General features: G+C 36.8%; 2 protein-coding genes across 11 annotated transcripts in view; one reads left to right on the top strand and one right to left on the bottom strand.

Moving 5' to 3' along the window:
• LOC124152011 overlaps window positions 1-21616 on the top strand; it is a 126043-nt gene that overhangs the window by 83195 nt on the left and 21232 nt on the right. For 2 of the 6 annotated variants that reach the window (XR_006863452.2, XR_007218066.1), the window contains exons 3-6: window positions 5148-5250; window positions 11902-11964; window positions 16816-16973; window positions 21385-21446. Coding sequence is in view for 1 of the 6 variants with exons in the window: in XM_048381836.1 (XP_048237793.1) it covers window positions 11902-11964; window positions 16816-16973 (221 nt within the window). In the remaining 5 variants the exon portion in view is untranslated. The other 4 variants (XR_006863456.2, XR_006863457.2, XR_006863450.2 and 1 more) reach the window with 4 other exon arrangements.
• The window catches only part of LOC124151988 (homeobox protein Hox-B6a-like), a 103509-nt gene continuing 91906 nt past the window's right edge, over window positions 10014-21616 (bottom strand). For all 5 annotated transcript variants that reach the window (XM_046524715.2, XM_046524702.2, XM_048381833.1 and 2 more), the window contains 2 exons: window positions 15645-16275; window positions 10014-13206 (listed from right to left, as the gene is read on the bottom strand). In XM_046524715.2, coding sequence (XP_046380671.1) covers window positions 12965-13206; window positions 15645-16182 — 780 coding nt within the window. In that variant the 5' untranslated portion in view covers window positions 16183-16275 and the 3' untranslated portion in view covers window positions 10014-12964. The remainder of the gene's footprint in view (window positions 13207-15644; window positions 16276-21616) is intronic.

Consider the following 21616-nt stretch of genomic DNA (forward strand, 5'->3'; position numbering starts at 1 on the left):
AACCAGTGCGGAAATTGATTTTTCCGGAAAATATTACTTGTTTTATTTGAACTTTAGGATTATTACTGCTCTCTTGTTTACGGAAGACTGCACCCAATTAGCGAACATATTAATCCGAAGTATGCATGAAGCTGTCGGCTCGTTACTATAGTGTGTCCTTTTCAACATCGGTCAGCTTTAGATTAGCTTATCATCACTAATAGATGTATTTCATTTGGGCCGCATGTCGGGCTCTGATCCATATAAAAGGGTAATACAAATATCAGAAATATCGGCTCTATATCAACGAGTGAATGTATAAGATATCCACATTTACTAGTTGGATGGCAATGCAATATATACCAGCTTATTAAACCTTGGTCTTTATTTGAAGATTCGCATCAGTTGATAGAACCGTAGTTATTTGATTAACTGGTTGGAGATAAAGGGAATGGTTAATTGAACGAAGTCCGTGTATAAAACTGGGAGATATTCTGTGTATGACAATCTTTAACAATATCAATGTTACAAAAGGGGGAAATAATGTTCAGATAAATTACAAGCAAATTTGGGTCTACTAATTCAAATATTTATGTTAGTTCTGGACCAATAAAACAAACTGGTACAAATTTGAAAACAAATGTATTTGTCATGTGACACACATATGTCAGAAAGGCATGGCTCCAAAAACATAAACAACCTTCTCGTGTATATGGAATGGAAACCCTAGGGTGATATACGTTTAAATCCATATAATAGTCGGAAAGGCTTACTTGTTGCAAGACACTGGGAGTTGTTCCCGTAGCAACGCGCCCTGTGGTTTTCCGCCGTTGCTATGAAAAACGAAGGACTGAGAATGTTTCCTTGCAATACCAGGGAAATATGTCATGATGTTTTCTTGTCTGTTTATGCTTTAAGCGCCTGTTGGATGATCAACCCCAGAAATAAAAGGACACTTCCCCCCATGATCTCCCAGGGTAGAAACATAAAATGGAGACCTTACTACCAGGAGATACGCTTTCGTTTTACTTCAGGTTTATTCCAACGCTGTTCTGGTCCATTTCGCTCTGTGACATATCGTAATAGGTCACATGTCTTCCACCATTAAAATTGACTACCTCCTGTTAGCCTCGGCAACAAAAGTGTCACCAGACTAAGGAATGCATATCTGTTAATCCGAACTTGAGCTGTTATTGTCCATGCCACAAAAAGCATTACCTCAGTTTTAATTTAACCGTTAGAGCAGTGTCGTGTTGTTGTCGGAACATGCTTCTGGGAAACAAAGACATGTACAATTATTCACTCCATGCGGAGATTTTAATATCGGCCGATTATGATGTACAAAGCCAGCATTGTCATTCTCTCGGATTCAACTCGTAAAAGTAACTCACACAGATCATCTCCAGACAGACTGTATTAACAAGTATATGAGCAAATATCAAGGTAAACGACCTTCATACATGTGTTTCATATGTGATTTTCTAAAAGAATTAATGTGAATTTAACTCCAGGCACTTGAAATCCTTTCCTAAAGAGTGATCGAATGTCAAATTAAGTTACTTTTATTTCAAAGTCGGCAATAACAAAGCCTTGTGTATGCCGCATCTTGATTTCATTGGATAGCTCGATCATTGTCGAAACTTCTGGGCGGTGGGGTAGCCTAGCGGTAAAAGCGATATGTATCACACCAAAAACCCAGTGTCGGTTCCTCGAAAAGTGTACCCTGCTTTGTTATGGCTAGAATATGGCTAGTGGCGTAAAAGGAAACGAATCAAAATCCACGCTGTGATAAAGAGATGTTAGCATAACAACCACTGTAACTCCTATGGTTTCTAGTAACCTGTGTTAATGTATATCAAAGTTACGATCACCTTAGTGCTTAGTTCGGTTTGTGGAAAGGTGTCCCAATTTAAGAATCATGAATATCACGCAGGCCTTGTGTTTTTGGAGGAATGGGTTGCTTGTTTTGCTGAACATGTTAAATCAAAATGTTGTACTGCTATCAGGTGCAGAATAGGCACTGCACTGTGAAATGATAAGGTCATGTGTTTTTTCAGGTTATCAAGCCATTTGGTATGGGTCGATGGCTGTCTTTAACTCCCGTACGTTTACAAAGATTACTCATAGTCCAACGATAGCGTTAAGGACTGGGATGGACTGAGGATGGCTCGAGAAATAACTTTATATGGTCACTTAAATTTGCACGTAAGGGGGTCAATGTCAGGATACACTTATATCGAATTTTTAATTCCGATTATCGTTCTACTAGAATTGCTACTCAGAGCTACTTTCCTAAAACAACAGACAACCCATGCACGGTCCCGGAAATCTGCCGTTGATATGCATTTTTTGTTTTCGTATCAATAAAAACACTCAACAAGACCAATTGTATTTCACTTGTCACCGGGCAATATAAACTATTATCGAAATGATGTCGACTTAGTGTGTAGTGAACGCGATCACCTTTACGTGTATATAGTTCGATCGATTCTGCTGGCTCATAATGTACAGACCAGTTAGAAGAAACACGCTGGTGGCATCGTGTCTGGCACAAATAAACCATTATCCTTGATGTTATTTGTTTGGGAGTAGACATGCAGAGAGTATGTTTATAAAACATTAATGTAAGTACATAAAACATCTTGACTGTTATCATTCACACTGTATGAAATACAATCTCCAATAATCCTTGAGGCTACGGGTGGTCTTGTTGTTTAGACGTTCGGTTGTCGCGATCAAGATTCAGGTTCGATTCAATTCCTGGTCCTCACTATCATATTGTTAAAGAATATTGCAAAGTGTCTCTGACTCAAATAGATCTTGACTTCTGATAAATCGTTTTGAATGTTTCTTGAGGATAAACCTTTTTTTGTGGCAATGCATATCATACCTTGTCGAACTTGATTTGGTTGAATATGTACTACCGGAAGGGCACAACATTTCGGGAACACCTGGTGTTATCACTGATTTCCAGTCATCCTTTCATATCCTTTCACCACTATTTTGGCTTTTACGCCCAATGGTGAGGTGAGGTGAGGTGAGGTGAAATTGGGTTTAGCGACGTGCGTGTACGTGTGCACGTGTGTCTACGTGTGTGTACGTGTGTGTGTGTGTGTGTGGGGGGGGGGGGGGGGGTGATACTTTAAATTACCTTCTTTCATTGACATTAAGCAATACTCGAATATGCTTTACTGTTCAATACAGCGATAATGTATTCCAATGCAAATTCTATAATTTGATTTGTCGTGGTTCATCAAAAACGAAATCATTTCAAATGCAGTTGCAAACTGCTTATTGTCCCTTCGATATACAACAACATACACGAGCGTAAACACGACATAATCTGTAATCATGGTAGTGACAATTCTGATCTGATCAATATTGCGATTCTGGGTCAGTACAGGTCTTGGTTATCCCTGCTTGTCCTCAGTGGGTATTGGATGGTAAAATGTGACGTAGCTGATTGTTTGTCATGGAAACTCGGTGTGGGTCGTCGCACGGCTATCAACCATAGCTGACCCAGAGCTCTACTTCGTATTGTCTGTTCGCTGTGACATAGATGTAATATACCTGACTGGCTCGAAAGTTAAAAGTGTTTAGGGGGTAGAATGAGTGAGCGAGTGTGGTTTTAAGCCGCTTTTAGCAATATTCCAGCAATATCCCGGCGGGGAACACCATAAATGGGCTTCTCACATTGTACCCATGTCGGGAATCCAACCCGGGCCTTCGGCGTAACGAGCGAACGCTTTAACCACTAGGCTACCCCATCGCCCTGCACAGGAGAAGATGTCACAGTTCGTTATGCCATTAACACGAGTGGCAGACCTTTCTAAGATGTCATATTTCACTTTGACGTGGACACACCTGGCCCAGTTGGTCTGAGACGTCACATTTCACTGTAGCATGGACACATATGGCCCAGACGTTATATTTCAAAGTGATGTGGATACGAGTGGCCCAGTGGCCGAAGATGACATATTTCACTGTGACGGTGACACAAGTGGCCCATGAGTCTAAGACGTCATATTTCACTGTGACGTGAACACGAGTGGCCCATGAATCTAAGACGTCACATTTTTCACTCAGACCCGGATGAGAGTGGCCCATTGGTCTAATAAGTCATATTTCACTGTGACGTTAACGCGAGTGGCCCATGAATCTAAGACGTCACATTTATCATTCAGACCCAGATGAGAGTGGCCCATTGGTCTAAGACGTCATACTTCACTGTGATGTTGACTAGAGTGTCTGAGTGGTCTTAAACGTCATATTTCACTTTGCGTCGACACGAGTGGCCCGTGAGTCTAAGACGTCATATTACCGTGACATGAACACGAGTGGTCCAGTGGTCTTTGAGTCATATTTCACTGTGACGTGGACACGGGTGGCCCAAAGATCTAAAGACGTCACATTTCTTCCTGACGTGTACGAAAGCAGCAGAACTTGGTAAGCTTCAGATTTCACTATGACGTGGACAATGATGGTCTGGAGTTCCAAGACGTCACATTTGGCTATGACATGGACAGAGCGGATCATTGGTCTAAAGGTTCACATTTCACTATTACGTGGACAACGGCGGCTCTGTTGTCTTAGTCTAAGGCGTCACGTGTCGTGGGGGTCACATTGAGGTATGACCTGAATAGCACGATGGCCTAATTTTGCATATAGATACATGTATACCTCCATTACTGTCACCAGGATCCGCTTGATGTGAGTTCCAATGTCAGCTCCGCTCCGTTTATGATCCTTGGTCTGTCATTATCGTTTGTTACACTCCTGCATACTAGTCTCGCTGGTCTTTAAACCAAACGTAATCACACAAGCCGTGATAAAAATGAACTGGAACACTGTTCAAATCGACGCTAAACCCATCTGACTAACTTCCCAATGATATAAATGAAAACTTTATTTTCAGATTCTCGGCATCCTCTGATAATACACACATAAAAGATATCCCAGCCACCAACGCCACGCGTTTTTTTCTCAGCCATCGTGTTATATCTTTGGACTGTAAAAAAAAATAAAGCTTCTTACATCCAAATCTCATCAAGTTGGCAGTTTCCTTCTCAGAAGGGTCACACATTCAAGCTTAAATTGTGACATCCCTCCCTACAGAACGTACAAAAGGTACGAAATGTCAATCTACCTTCGTTCTTTTTTTTTCACAGGTGTTAGCTGTCAGGGGACGGGATAATACGAGAAGTATGCTCGGAATTAAACAGCGGCGAGGACTTTACACCCTTTTTACGACCACGGCCTGCGAGAGTAGCTGTATGTATAAGCAGCCCTGTGATGCTGGTAGAGGTGGCTTTTATTTCTGATTGAGCTTGCCTTCGTTGACGCTCAGTTCCCGTGTTTTCAGACAGGGAACCACGGCTGTACTCACAGCGGATACTGAATTCCATCTCAAGTTTAACAGCCCGATAATACCATGACGTCTCGGGCGCTTTTACGCCCTGTATATAATGATCCGGGAGGGTAGGTTTAAAGGGGATAAACTACTCCGAGAAAGAATGCACCCTGCTGGTCTTGTGATAATATGCTTTTAGTCATTGTCGACCAAAGGCGAGATTTGAGGATCCGAAACGGCGAACTGAGTGAGAAGAGAGATGTTAATAAAAAGATGATGAGGTGACATCAGCATCGAGACAGACATAGCATTTAAACTGATTGGAATGACATCTAACTGTAAAACATCAATAAACCTCTTCAGCAATGCTGTTCTGCTCGCCGCCGTTTCTTTCCCGTGGGTCTGATATAAGGACTTGGGTTTCACGCCCTTTTAGAGTAATTTACTTTGTCTCCAGTATGCATAAATATATTCTCTTCTACCACTCGACACGAATTTTGGATTCAGTATATCTAAATGCTATTTATTAAAGTTTATTGACAATATATGATCTGGATTTTAGGAAATGGGTCCAGTGTGCAATTTTTATATGGGTATTGTTTTTTTCGTTCAGTGTTAAATTCCTGTCCACTCCATGTCCTCGCTGTGGCGCTGTTATTAAAGGCCTTTTACGTGCGCTGTCAGCAAGTCTCAGACATACAAACTTGTGGCTTTTCTTTTGAACGGATCGATATGTTTCTTTGCTTCGGTCCATTTTGATATTTGTATTTGTGGCTGTCCAAGTTTATATAGGTGCATAGGTATTATTATAAAAGAACTGCATTAGTCCAGTTTTAGCTCACCCTCTGTGTCATCAAGGTAAATGTAGTATATATTTCAAACCACATGAATCAGCTGTAAAGGGTGGCCTCGTTCCCTCCCTGCTTCAAATTCATCGCTAATTTAGTTTAAAACACCACCTTCGCCTACGAAATGTAACGGTTTTGTTTCATGCATATTTCAATCCGCTCTAAGCGTTGGAAAAAACAATATGTTATTTTGTTAAGGAGATATGTTTTTTGCGGTGTTGTGTATGATGTATGAAGTAGACAGTATTTACCTCCCCTTGACGCCAACCTCGCGTACATGTATACATCAAACGGCACGAAGCTTGCTGCAAGTGACAGATGACAGATGTTTTGTTTTTCAAATATACTTGCATCTTTCTGACATCAACATTAGAACTTGTCTTGATGTAGTATATGTGCTTACATGTTGGCTTATGTCATTCATATTCAAGCACTGTCGGTGACAATAAACACGTATTTTACCATTTTAAAAAGCGCGATGACAAATAAAGTCACATTTTGAAATGAGCATCTCAGATGGAGATGACATGGCACTTGTGGGATGAAGATTATATGTACATTAATGCTAGTATATCTATTTCAAAGATTCATTTTGCATTTATCTCTGTCATTCTAGATGTCGACCTTCTCTCGGTCAATGCACTTTGAAATAGACACGAAACATCGTTAACTCAAAAATCTCTACCTCGATATATCGTTTATGACGATGTATCGTATAGCCAAAAGTTTTATTATTACAGGATATATACACTCCGCTTGTCTCGGATTTTAGCTATATTTAAGCCCCGGCGACCTTTCGTTCTATAAATGTAATAACTTCTGTGCATGAATTATGTAAGAATCGGAGGTAGCGGGTGTGATGTCCAACGTATTCTTGTAAATTAACAGATCCTTATACAAGTCCTCCTTTTATCACATGTTTAAAGAAATTCACACGTCTCATAAAACCCAATGGTTTCCAGTGGACTGGACCAGCTGGTACGACGTCGATGTGTCACGTTTTACAAGTACGATCTGCTGCTTTGACGCTTTGGCCGTGTTCGATCCCCATATGGCTTCAATGTGTGGACATTATCCATGGTTTCCTTTAAAGATCGGCTCGACTAATTTCGAAAGAAGTGTCTAATCGTACTCACTCGTTCATGTCATTATGGTAACAACTATTTTATTTTTACTAGTTTCGATAGGTTTCCGTCGTTATTGCTTCCATTACTCAATGTATTTGTTCAAGGTTTTCTTCCAGACAGCATCAGTTAGTCAGCTAGCGCCAATAACATTGTGCGTTTGAACCATTGTTTTCTTGACGCGACCGGACAGACATTTTAACGAACAAATGGAAGTAAACGATTATGGATAATCAAGAGTAATGCCAGAGCTTACACTAAACATCTTCGATTTTGAATAGTTATTCAAGTAATCAATTATACGTGATCACAATCGGACAGGGTGACATGTGCACGACCATCCATCGGAACAATCACCATGTGGTTGATAAGAGAAAATGTTGTGTAAGAATCGAACAGACAGGTCTCTAGGAAGACAACACCCCCCGTATCGACGTCATAATGGGGGATTTCCCTTATGGCCGGCCATTAATTACGTAATTTGTAAGCTTAATGTCCATTGGCTGGCTTTTGATTACGTAAGTGCCGCGAGGTGGCGCTGTCACGATTCACGAAGCACAAGGAGACTTCTGAGGCTAAAGAGCTCACAAGGGGCACATAACTGTGTTGAGATATTGGCTAAATGTCGGAGTGTAATTCAACGCAGTTAATGGACTTTTACGGTTCCCTAATTGACATGTTCTGATATATAGCTGTTGTACATTGCAAAGGCACCATGGCGTGACGGAAGAGGGCAGGATTTCAGAGTTGAGGGTAATAAAAAATATGTCCCCTTGTATATTTCGTTTGGTATTAAATCAAGATAAAAAAAATAAGTTAGATTTGGTTATTATTTTCGTCTTTGAAAAGTACTTCAAATCAAACATTAAGGAACCTTTCTGAATTCTGACCACAGATTACAGGATTCGTTTGACGGCACTGTCATTTACCATTCAGATGTCTATTACAATGGCGATTGACCCTTGTCCCAACTTGCCCATAAATTCAGGTCGACTGCCTTTCAATAGTAGGAATATGAGACAAGAAATTAGCAGGCTGAATCGTTATGACGAATAATACCGCAATTGTATCTCATAGATTCATGCTGGTCGAACCTCTGAAACAACACGTGACCGAGGTTTGACCAGGCTGTCAAGTCTCGCGAGACTTCGCCCGCAGACAGGGCACTCACATTCTGATAAATAACATTGAATTTAAAATGTAATCGAATGATTAGCATCGATTAAGATCTCGTGCGAGAATGATTAAAGCTTTGGGGTTGTCAGATTTAGAAGAAATTTATTTCAACGTCAGCGGTGCGTCGCGCGGGCTATCGCAAATAATGCGTGGTTATTTATGGAAAAGTGATGGACATATTTCATTGTGACAAAAGATTTGAATTCCGTCATCACGATGACGACAGACCCTGTTGGCCTGCTTGGGTGACTGTTCGTGTGGGTGTTGCACAATACTACCTCCATCTTCATCTAATAATTGGATGTACAACCAAAATAAATAACAGATAAACAACAGCGAATTATAGGAGCATTTCCAGTTTTGCATTTCATTGAACAAGAATCACAGATGTTGTCGGTTGAAACGTTATACATTGCAATATATGATTAACCCGTAAGTTAAACAAAACACATAAATAGTTTGTTTAATTTCTGCATAATTTGCTATACGTAATCGGAGACCATAAAATAACATTAATTATTTTACGGTCTCTAATTTAATTTAGTTAAATTATGTAGTTCTAACACTCAAAACACAAACTGTTTATATATAATAGTTAAACGTTCACATGTTTTCACATGCATTTTTCTTAACCATGTGGCACAGTTTTCTAGAAAAGGTGAAAAAGTACCTGATTAAGTTTTCAAGTGTGATAATGTTCTCGATATATCTTCTCGGATTTACATATCATTAATTCTCATACACCGGCGCCTAATTCTCTAATGGCTCAACGATCATATTCCTTCTCATCCTGTTTCACTTCAATGTTTCCAAACTGATCTTCATCTTCGAAAAAAATTCTTGTGAAATAAGTAAGAAGTATATCGTTTTCAACGATATCAAACTTATTTGATCTAAATACAAAATGTTTATACTCTCAACGAAATCATGAGCCGTAAATATTCATTAAAAAAAAATTCTTTGTTTATCTGTCTGTCCAATATCCAATTAACAGCGTTATTTTGATCGTGATCAATACACTTAAAACTACCGAGCAAAATAAGTGTATACTTGAAAAATCGATTTGACCAAACAATAACAAACGGCATTCTTACTAGGCTCAAAACAGACGCGGAAACACTGAAACGTAAAATCCAAAACAAAACTATGATCCCTGTATGAAATACATCACCGCCAAATAACCATTTCTTGTTTGTGGCATTTGGTGACCTCAAATAGGTATACTTCTATTGCCATACAGTTTGGAAGCTATACTATAACGAGGATTTCGTATAATAACAACAACACGATTTTATCAGCGATTGACATAACGGTTGATATAGTCTCGCATCGATTATATGTTTTCGTTTAAATAAAGTATGTCATCACTTATCATATAATCAACAATATATATTAACTATAAATATTTCCGATAAATAGTGTAAAAAATAGGAACACTGTTTTAGTGCTTAAAGAAGAACATTTTCCCAGAAACTATGTGTTGTGTATTAAAAATGTGTTTAAAATGTGCACATAAACACAAATAACAAACACGTGTTTCTATTTCATAGTTTATTCTGTAGCAAATAATATATGCAATTGCATATATAAACAATAAGTGACAAGAGCGAATTGCTATTGTAAGACATGCATGATGAATTTGAGAATGCCAAGCAAAAACTATCACAGAATAAGATACAACACTAGGTCCATCTAGCCAGACATATTGCCCGTGGTTAGCCTACAGCGGCATGGCAGTGTTTAACACAAAAAGAAACAGATTCCTCTATCTATCTCATTTTTGATAACTTGTGTAAACTAATTAAGAACCGAAACAGAAATAAATGAAAAATAAAATAAAAGCATTTGTTTATCTATTAATGTTTGTTTCAGAATACATATTTATGTTTGTGTCGACTACAAACATTACATTTGAATTATTTCAGTTCAAATGACTATGACAAACTATTATTTGGAAGACCAATCGCAGCCAAAATGCACGAGAAAACTGAGTGATAAAAGAATTTATTCGTTGAAAATCTATTTAATCTGTAAATGATTGAAACCGGTAAAAAAGTATCTTAAGTATATCTCAAGAATAAAATGCGTGGCTTTAGCAGTCGCAGAATGCCGGTTTGGTTAAGGCTGTAAATAATGCGTGGTGCGTTTGAATTATTCATACACAAACAAATGCTATGATAGTATCCCCTGAGGTGACCAAATGTAGCCAAGTTGTAGCACTTTCAAGCTAAACGTCTACAATAATATAGTTCTCAGTCATAAACTATGGCACTTTATCGTTCTTTGGCTGTAGCTATTTCATTAAAAACATGAAGATTTAAGCCACAATTTGTGTATACGGAAGCGATATTGGTCAAGCAAGTGAAGCTACTCTTAAGCAGGTTTAATGTCGCTTATTTACAAGAAGCCAACAATGCTTAAATGATATTCTATTTCGCCCAAGCGGTTTGGTATATTTATAATATCGTAACAACATTCTCGTTTTGAAGGTAACGTGGAATTGCATTTCTCGCAATTCTCTTCCAATTGTGACATTATGAAACTACATCTACCTCTATTACTTTCTAGACATGTGTTGCACATTAGATGTATACCTGTTTCTTTGTGGTATAGTAGGTTTGTTTGCTGTACAGTACGTTTCGGTATACGCAGTAGAATTCAAGATTTCGTTCAACGTTTAGTAATATTCAGCGTTTATGTGATAAATTGATATATTTAAGTAAATTGAGCACAGGTTATATATTTATAAAATTGACCAATTCACTTCTACAATTGTCCGTATAATTGTGAAATTGATTAAATTAGATAATATTAAATTTAATTAATTTCAGATAACTAAGTAAAGCATGGACTCACATAATCTCACCTGGAAGTAAAATCGGTGGGGTTTTTACATGTAAAACATCTTTTCAATTTCATAAATCTTAAACTTAAAAACGGAAAATAACGAAATTGTTGACCCAATGCATTGTAATGTTTACAGTATGTGGTTTAATGTGTATAACAATAAAACATACATACATTAATTAATTAATTCGTGAAAATATGGCAAAATAGCTAACTGATATGATTTGTGATTGTGGATATTTAGGCAATGGATTCATGAATACAGACAAGACACAACACATATACATCTCGACAAACATATACACAATTACAATAACAATTATAAACATTCATATGAAATGCAGTACAATAACAACAATAAAATGAATTACTTAAAACATAACATTTACTATATACCCTTTTTAAGACCGAGACGAGTACCCTTTCAACCGCGTAGAAATACTAGAAAAAATAGTCCCTTGTCTTTGGTATGTAGTTCCGCTTACGTTAGAAATGATGGATTGTGAATTTATAAATGGAATGCAACCGACATTTTTTTATAAAATAAATCAACCTGAAATTTAATCTTTGGTTTTAGAATTCAAGTGTCATCTCTACGGGCGTTAGACGACATTTTCCATGGAAGATCAAAGAATTTGAGGTACGTGTGGTACTTTTAAATTAGGAATCAAATTAAAATTTAATTGTCAAATCTTGAATTATAGAGTGAGTTAATTTATCCATGCAATGCTTTGATGAGAACACAATTCAAGGCTCACTAAAGCAAATGATGCAATATCACTTGCCTCTGTTCTTGTTAATGGAATGTTGAATAGCTATGTGACTTGGTGGAAAAGGTTGTTTTTTCAAAACTCTAAAGAATGAACTATTTATTAGAATGATTCAACCCAAGAAATTTTTAACTTAATTCATCGCACGATTCATCGTTGAACGGCTAGCTAATCAAATATCTACTTACATGAAAATATTTTCTGATATTTTCGTATAACCGAGACAGGTTATAGTCGGGCGATGACATTTTAAACTATATGAAATTTCATATTTTCGTACAAAAGTTTAACATCTCAAAGTGAATTATTGTTATTTTTTCCACCAGCATTCAAGGTTTAGAGTGCTAATTGTTCAATGAACGGAGTAAATGCAGACTCCCCAGAGTTTCTGGATAAAGAGGAGATGTCTAACAATATTTCATTGTCATAATAATCATAAAAAACATAAAATGCTTACATCCATTTTGCATAACTTTACAACAGGTCTAATTCAAATTCTTGTGAACAATTATGCCCACAAAATGTTCAACAAATTAATTTTGTTTCCAAATGTTATATTATGAATTAAATAGGGTGATAAATATATTCAAAGGCGACGCGCACATTGCAATAATCATTCGCATTGAAGAAATTGATATAAACTGACCAATCCATCAATTCTCCGCAAGGCATTTTCTCGTGTAGATATCAAGGCTGACTGCCTTTCTAGCAACTGTATGCATAGTACCATTAACTATGACAAGTTACGTCACATGACTGTCACGCAACACCAAGCCACCAATCAGCATGCGGTGGGCGTGGCCTAATTCGGTGGCATCTGTCGAACTTCCAACCCTATCAGTCTGTCGCTGCCAGTTGTATAATGATGGCTTATTTCTCTTTATCGGAATCCCGTCCGTCACCACCTGGTTGATCGATCTGCTTGCTCTCTTTCTTCCATTTCATCCGTCTGTTTTGGAACCAGATTTTTATCTGTCTTTCTGTTAAGCACAACGCATGCGCGATTTCTATTCTGCGTCTGCGCGTGAGATATCTGTTAAAATGGAATTCCTTTTCCAGTTCCAAGGTCTGGTATCGAGTGTATGTTTGTCGGCCACGTTTTCTGTTTGGTCCTGCAATGATAGAAATGATAAGGTTAGCGTTGATTAATGTAAAATTTCAACTTTCAGATTTTTAGAAAATTTAGATAACGAAATCTAGATATCTTTGACATTTATTGGATTGAAATTTAACAAATAATCAGTTGATTGATATAATATATGGACAGAACGGTTGTGACTTGACAATTACTGTAGATTAAATGAAAATTTGATAGATAACAATTACAAAAATATTAAATTGAAACGAAAACACGTTAACATTATCGGGATTGTTATTTTTCTTGACATCGGGTATCAATATCGGTTTTATGAGACAACATATGTATTTTGTAAATTATGAAATATATAAATGGTAAAATTTGATAAAATGATAATAATATCTTAACTGTACATGTATCGAAGTCATGGAGCGTACTGTAATTCAACCTGTGAAGGATGCCAGGTTCCTCGCAATGTTTATACGATCAGGCTTTCGGTAATGAATGTTTAGGGAAACGAGATATATGGCTAATATATATAAACAAACAAAGTAGAAAGCGAGCAGATATTTTACACCCCCTATGGAGAATGCTGATGCAAGAGTGTCTGGAGTTGTCTCCCTTACACTAAAAACAAACTAGCGCAGCAGGTACTTGGCTGGACTATTTTCATTCGCTCAGCTGTAAAAACTGTTGGCCGCTTCGTAAAATCATCTATGTCAAAAATGATTACATTTTGGAGTTGGGTTTTAATTTCATTAGCACCGGTGTAATGTTGCCAATTAGTTCTTTAACATTCTCTTTATTCTATGAGCTAATCACTCACATGTATCTTTGGTTTGGGTGAATATAATTAAATCTTCCTATCCACGTGAAGAGCATCTATACCGAAACCGGTATCATTTTGGAGTTAGATTCTGTTATTATTTGCCCTTCTATTGTAACAAAATATTGTGTTATATTTATTCTCTGAATATGTATGTATGCAGGACTATGAAACTATAAATATCTGATGAGTTTAAATACAATAATTTATCTTTCGTAAACTTGCCTTGAAATTTGAAAAGTAGTCCATATTCAAGTTATTTATTCAGTTTTAGATGATTGGTTTCTTTGTTGACATAAATAAAACTAGCAAGCATTATTTCATTTGCTGCTTATAAATATATCTATGATTTATAGTTCTTTGTGAACTGGAAGATACAACGTGTTGCGGCCAAATTATTGTAAGTAATATATTTCGTTAGTTTCATAAGTGCTTAATGTTAATTCTCAAGTTTGTTAACTCGACATTTTTACAAAAGTATACTATGCCACGCTGTTCACATATGTGGTAGGATTTCCTCATATGTGTATAGTTAAACACTTTTCAACTGCTTTACAAAGTTATCAAAGTTTTGCACAATTGGAGAGGTCATACTGAATTTGACAATAAATGACATTTTTAAGAAAAGTAAGTATATAATGACATGAAATATTCTGTCCGATAATACCGTATATGCAGTTCAGAGATAAGTTTGGGCGAGAACGTATGTATTCATCAATTTATATTTCCAAAAAGAAAGTAAATGGCTTTCTCTTTTGCGATATTTGTTCATCCATTTGTCTTTATGGACAACTTTTTACTATTTGCAAATTGAACAACGCTGTTGGACACATGTCTAAATATACAACTAAAGGGAAGCGACTCTGTTAGTCTTTTAATCCACCTGAAGGTTTTTTAGTACTCGATGGTGCACGACTGTTATGACAGGTCATTGTCGGGTTATCGATGTTATGCGATCATGCGAACGAGACTAGTCTTTCCTTTGAAGTCTGAAGCATGATAAAATATTTGTATATTGCGTGACAGTCATCACTTAACTGCTGGGGTTATGGCGACAAAGACTGGGCACATTTCTATCAAACGTCAGACGAAAAATCAAGATTGCTACAATCACTTCACACCTGTGCTAAAGATAGAAGAAACAATTGATACAATTTCTTTTATGTTTGTTTATCGAAATACGCATGTTCAAACAAACTTGCAATGTTTTTTTGTAGATAATTTGATGTCTACGATACATTCCTACCTGTCGATACTAATTTAAACGTATTTTTGCTAGTGTATGGCTGCTTGGATATTAATAAATGTAAATAAATTTTGTGCTGGGAAATATGAAATTTGGTCAGTCTTCCATGGAAGTGAACATGTTGGTACTTACACATCAACTGTAAACAAGAAAAAGCTTGCGCATGTCTTTTGTTTCGCAAGAACCTAAAATATATTCCTTCTCCCCCATCCGTATCCTTACCCAATTATAATACTCGCAGCACGTATCAGTAATCATCTCTTATTAATGGCTCTTTTGGTGGTTTGTTTATTTATTTTTCTTATATTTCTGTTTTGTTGTTGTCTTCCTTTTAGGAGGAAAAACTGTTTTGTTATTTTTTATTCGTTTTATATCGTTTTATTCTTGGAAGAAGCCTCACCATACTGACTCCTCATCCATGGGTAAACCGGAAGTGTTGAGGTAGAGTTGCTGTCACTTCCGGTGTCGCCACCCGTTTCATTTGGGCACCCCGCAGGGTAACCGTCTGACCCCTGGGGTGATGGGCTGGGGGAGTCGGACTGCGGCAAGTCAGAAACTGTGTCTTTTTCACTGTACCCGTGTCCGCCATTAAGTTTGCAGCTATTGAATTCTGGGGCGTCCGTTTCCGGTATTCGTTCGCCGAACTGGCGACAGTTTTCGCTGTTGGGATTACTGTTCTCATGTGTACGATAAAAGTCATTTGATTGGACGTGGCCCCCCATAGAGCGGACATCAATTCTGTCGTATGATGGGAAACGAGGGTACATTGACTGAGTATTATAAGAAGAATAGGAATAGTTCTGTAGCTGCCGAACTGAAGGATAACTAGAGTTCGGCGTCATGTGAATCTGTCCGCCATTGCACGAACCGAGCGATGTTGGTTCGAGGCTAGAGTTATAGGAATTAGGAATATAGGAACTCATAGTCGGGCCCTCCATCCTTGACAACGAACAAGCAGCTACAGCCTTCACGCAGCGTTTACCGCCCGCCAGTCTTCGCAAATACTAATTAATTTCGTCAGCTCTGCAGACCTGAAAATATACAGAGAAAATCAACAATAAGCGGCTTTATTGGAAATTACCCATGTCTTTTGAAACTGGCTTTACGGTGGAAATAAAACCCTCAACGACATAATCAAGCATGATCTTCAGACAGAAGAAAACAATGTTAAAATATCTGCACAAGAATAGAGTATGTGGTTTAGTGACCGTACATTATCATTATTTGCAGAGGTTTACAGCCCGTCTTTAAATCTCTTTAGGGGACCGTTGAACAATGCCCGGCCCCTGGTAATAAAACCTGTACGCCAGCATCCCACCCTCCCAAATCTATTTCCAGTTAAATAAATTTCATCTGAAGGAGACACGGATAGATAAAGCGCTTTGCAGTTTACCGAAGTATCCAAAGCGATTTCATTGAAGTTTAACGATTGACAAAAAAACCTCCGCGAAGTGAAGGGGTGGCTTAATGCACCTATAGTATTCGCGGAGGAGATTTCTTTGATTTTATCATAAATCACCTACACCGATAACACTTATTTTACATGGGGAATATTTTGTTATCCATTCTAGCTTCCGAGAAACGGTCGTAGGACTAGCGTCGTAAATCAGCCCCCGACCCACAATAGTGAGGTGACATCAAAGGCGCGTAGAGCCACGTTCACATTTGGGCCAGAGCAACACAGGACACCGAACCTTTATACACGCTGCCTGGATTTTAAAACTTGGAGGTAAGAAAATATCGTCGTGTTTGCTCGATAAGACACTACTTCGTTGGCTTTCTGTGTCGGTGTCTGATGTAGATTTTACCTTATGTTTCCGCGTTGAAAGTCAAGACAAATAGTTGAATATCGGTATGTGAAACACAGTTGTTCTAAATGCAGTCGTCACTGTTAAAAGTGTTTCGTTGAAGACTATGTACACTATGTATAATTATAAGGCTCTGGTGAACATAATACATAACATGTGTCCTTAGTCAGTCATGCACGAAAGAGTAATGTAATATCTACATGGGCACAGAACAAATATTTCAGGATATGTATACATGTACAGGAGGAATTCCACAATACAGAAATATATATTTCAAAGGTTATAACTTGCTATATAATTACCATTATACTGCGGCAAAAATTTGCTTATGAATTGATTAATTTTGTTTTAATTGAATTGCATTCTTATTTCATCTAACGTTACAAAATGTTCACACCAAACCTACAGGTGATGGTGATATCAAAATAATCTTTTTAATAGCATCGTATGTTTAGTTATTATCGAAATAAATTAAACGCAAATCATTTCAATGATCATAATCAAAACAATAAACAAACATATAGTACGGAAATAGTATCAATCATAAATACAACTATAGACAAACAAAACATGAAACACCAACAAGCTCAGATCATCGGAAATTCAATAAACTCGTTTCATTAAAGCATGAACAGCATTGACAAAACGTAAACAAATCGCTGCTGATATTCCCTGAAAGCAGAGATTGTAAATGCTACTTGACCGTGTTGAATCGTACAAGAAACACTCACTGAATTGGTCATCGTTGTCCATTACTGGTCATTTCCCTATATTACCAACTCCTGCTGGAGCTCTTTAGCTATTGTTTGGCGGAAACGGGAGAGAAAACTCGCCCGTTCTTGTTGAGTGTAAAAAATCAATCTTTCTGCCAAGCTGGTTTCCCAGTCGACGCCATTTTGCGGGTTTTCCGGCCATTTTGTTTAAATATAACTGTGGCGGTAGATTGTACATTTATCATTTGTTCGTCGAGCTAAACAGACAAATTTGATGAAAAGAGACAAGCTTGTGACTCGACATGACCAAGTGTCTCAATTAACGACGTTCCGTAAAAAATTGTCGCCAATTTTAATCTTACTTTACCGAACCCCCTCGATGTTTTCAAAGTTTGACGCTGTGTTATTATAAGGGATTTATACTATCCTATCTGTTTTGTTTTTCCGAATATAAATAATAAATTTCGAATTGACCTGGGATTTAAACTTTAAGAATTTTGACTTTGATTAATAGATTAAACGTTATATTAATCAATTAGTTTAAAAAAAAAGTTTATATAATAAAAAGAAATGGCATGCAATTATTTGGGTTTATTTATAACAATTTGTTAATAATCTCGAATATCTCATTTCTTAGATACATAGTTGCATATATTTTCATGAATGAATATATCATATTTATCACATGAATTCTTTCTGATCGCGGAAAATATTTTTTGCATTTTTAAAATTAACTGACTTAGCGATTATTCACTTTCCTATATACCTATATAAAGTACACGCAATGGTCGTTACTGTTGATAAATAAATACACAGCCTGCTATTCGTGAATAATAGCAGTGTTAAATTCCATAACGCATGAGACATTTCACTGTACCTTAACAATGAACAAAACGGCATGCCCTTGTCAAGACCGACTTCCATGAAATATACATGTGGTAAACATGAAATATACATGTAACTGACAAGTGGGGCTATGTTAACATAAGTTTGACGACAAGATAATTGTAGTTTCCGATAGTAATGTGAATACAATAGAAAGTACGATCGACATCCATGCCGTTAAATTGCTTTCAAAGAAATTATTTTGTAACTCATATTAATAGCTTTTGTATCACTTAACAGTAAAATGTATTTAGGGAGACATTAAGGAAAAATTAATAATATTTCTTTATTGTCAGACAGAAAATTGTCGAAACACTTCTATCGAAAACAATAGATTGGTGTGTTGTATTTAAGCATTTCCTTTCGCTTAACAAACGCAATAAAAGGCATTTTATGTTAAAAACATAAAATACAGAATAATTCCCTTTAAGAAACAAATACTAGAAATATATGTGACATGTATTCAGTAAATATTGAATAGTGAATATTTATATGAATAATTCATACTAGTTTTATATGCATAATATGCAGGCATTCGCTTCCCTAATAAAACGTGATATTGTTATAAACATATCACTTTGTTATTCGATGTCTTATTGGTACGTCTTATGGGACTGACAAAAAGAGAGATCTGATTTTAAAAACATACTCGTTTCAGTTGTTGAATTAGGTTTACTATTTCAACACTTTGTTAATGTAAGTAAAGTGTCACCATGTGTTAAATGACCTGTTTGGATAATTGAAATATGAACAAAACAATTATTCCGTTAGGTTAAATTTCTCTATTTACACAGTTAAGTGTACAACATAGTTCCTTTAATTCCACGTTAACTACTCCTCGGCAAGACCTGTAGGATGTTTATGGCTTTTCGTTACAACGCCCAGGCTCTCAGGTAGTTGTAAAAATCAATCCGGTGGCTGTTTATAACACGAAACAGCTAATATCTTTAATCGATATAACGTTTACAAGCCTTCATCAACATTAAGGTCACTTTAGCCCATCAGATCGATAAACTAGTCTGAAAAATCACCAACACCTTAAATTGATTAGCCGACATTGGCAATCACCCTTACTCCATAAAGTGATGAGAAAATGACCCAATAAATTGTACCCATTGAAACACGACGGGGGGATAAAAGAATGTCTGTTAATGTTTCGTTTCGTCTCGATGCCCAGTTATAGTTTTACACACAAGAAACATTCGCTTTCATTTCGACCTATTAAGCAATGACTTTCTCGAAATAATCATACTTTGAATAAAGCATACCATCGGATTGTTTCGTTTCGTCTCTATTCCCGGTTATAGTTTTAGACACCCTAAAACCATCCCGTCGTCTTTCGATCTATTTAGCAATGATATTTTGAAATCCTCGCAGCGGGATTTCAGATGTTTGGGCTATGCGTCTCACACACGCATTTTGCTTCTTTTTTTTTGCTCAATGCCCGGGACTAGAAACTCCGAATATGTGTATGCAAAGCATGAAGACAGGCGTCAAAACCCGTTCGTGAAGGCTTTGATAGCAAAGCCACCTGAGAACTTTGGTAGACGTCTATTCAAAGTCAGGATCCGTTCTAAACGCGGCAAAAGATCAAAGGCCTATTTCTTTCTCTCCCCCGTCGTTTAAGCATATAAAACGTTAAAAGAAAACGCATAAATCATGTAACGATTCAAGCATAGCGCCTAGCTACTCCAGCTATACGCCATATCGCTTAGCACATCGGTAGTTCGTAGGTAGATGAGATTTTCATCCAACCATATGTTTTCAATAAAATTTGTATTGTCGTTTAGTTCAATATCTATTATATATTATTTTCAACGTGGTGGGCAAATGTATTTTTGTCAAGATGCAATTTCATGTGTAATATCTGTATCTATGAACCAGATTTTGGAAGAGTGAAAATATGTCTTTTTTCAGCTATCGTACTATTCGAGTCATAGCGTTTATAAGCCGGTGTTCGATTTTAACGAAATATTAATTAAAACAAAAGGATTATGGTTAAAACATGTAATGAACAAGATACGAAACTACGAGTTTTATGATATCATCGACCGGATCATTGTCTCTTACATGCATTTAACAAATTACGTACTGATACGTGAAACACCTTCTCCTGGCCTAAACATACTTTTGTTTTATATGTAAGAATGTGTATTCTGTCTTGAAGAAAAATCACAAAGTGAGATGATAAAAATGCTTAAAGATGATAAGTCATTTATAGGACAGCCCTTTCGGAAAACTTTTTACCATAAAACATCAACGATAAAAACAACAATTATATTCTAAATTAATTTGATAAAATTTCCATTAACCTATGACATTGCATCTCATAATTCTTGAGAAAACACTAACCCCATATTAATATTATTTATGACGTAGAAAATTCAACTTGTAATTAGACCGAATTAAAGCAATAAATTTAACAGTATCAACCGTTTTAAAACAGCGTGTTATAATTGTTTTGACACTACTGATCTTCGCCAACTATTTCAATTATTATCAGACAATACAGTAATCTAAGGGTTTGCCAGGTGAATTATCTTAAAACTTTTTTACGTTGCCAAATACTGTTTTTCCGTGACTAAAGCCCATTCCAGGGTTCAAATCCAGGGTTCACAAATCGAATAAATTGGAATTGAATATTTAAACTTCTTGTCGTTTAAGTGGTTTAAAATTCAAATTCGTCTTTCATGTAATTTTTTACGCTTGATTTTCACTGTTAAATGCTTTGCAGAATGTCAGAATAAAATCTCGGCCCATAACGCGCAAGAGCACGAAGGATCCCTGCTTGATTTGGTAAGCTGCAAATAAAGTGACAATAAGATAGTTATGACTTCTCTCCCAAGCTTAAAACCTTTGAGGCTTTCCCGAGCAGTCGTTAATTCGCTGTGCATTCTCGCAGTCATTTAATATACGGAAACTCGTTCCTGTAGCATAGAAGGTACATTATTAGATCATAAAAAATC

Source organism: Haliotis rufescens, unplaced genomic scaffold (genome assembly GCF_023055435.1).
Source record: "Haliotis rufescens isolate VD_foot unplaced genomic scaffold, xgHalRufe1.0.p SCAF_4, whole genome shotgun sequence".
Lineage (NCBI taxonomy): Eukaryota > Metazoa > Mollusca > Gastropoda > Lepetellida > Haliotidae > Haliotis > Haliotis rufescens.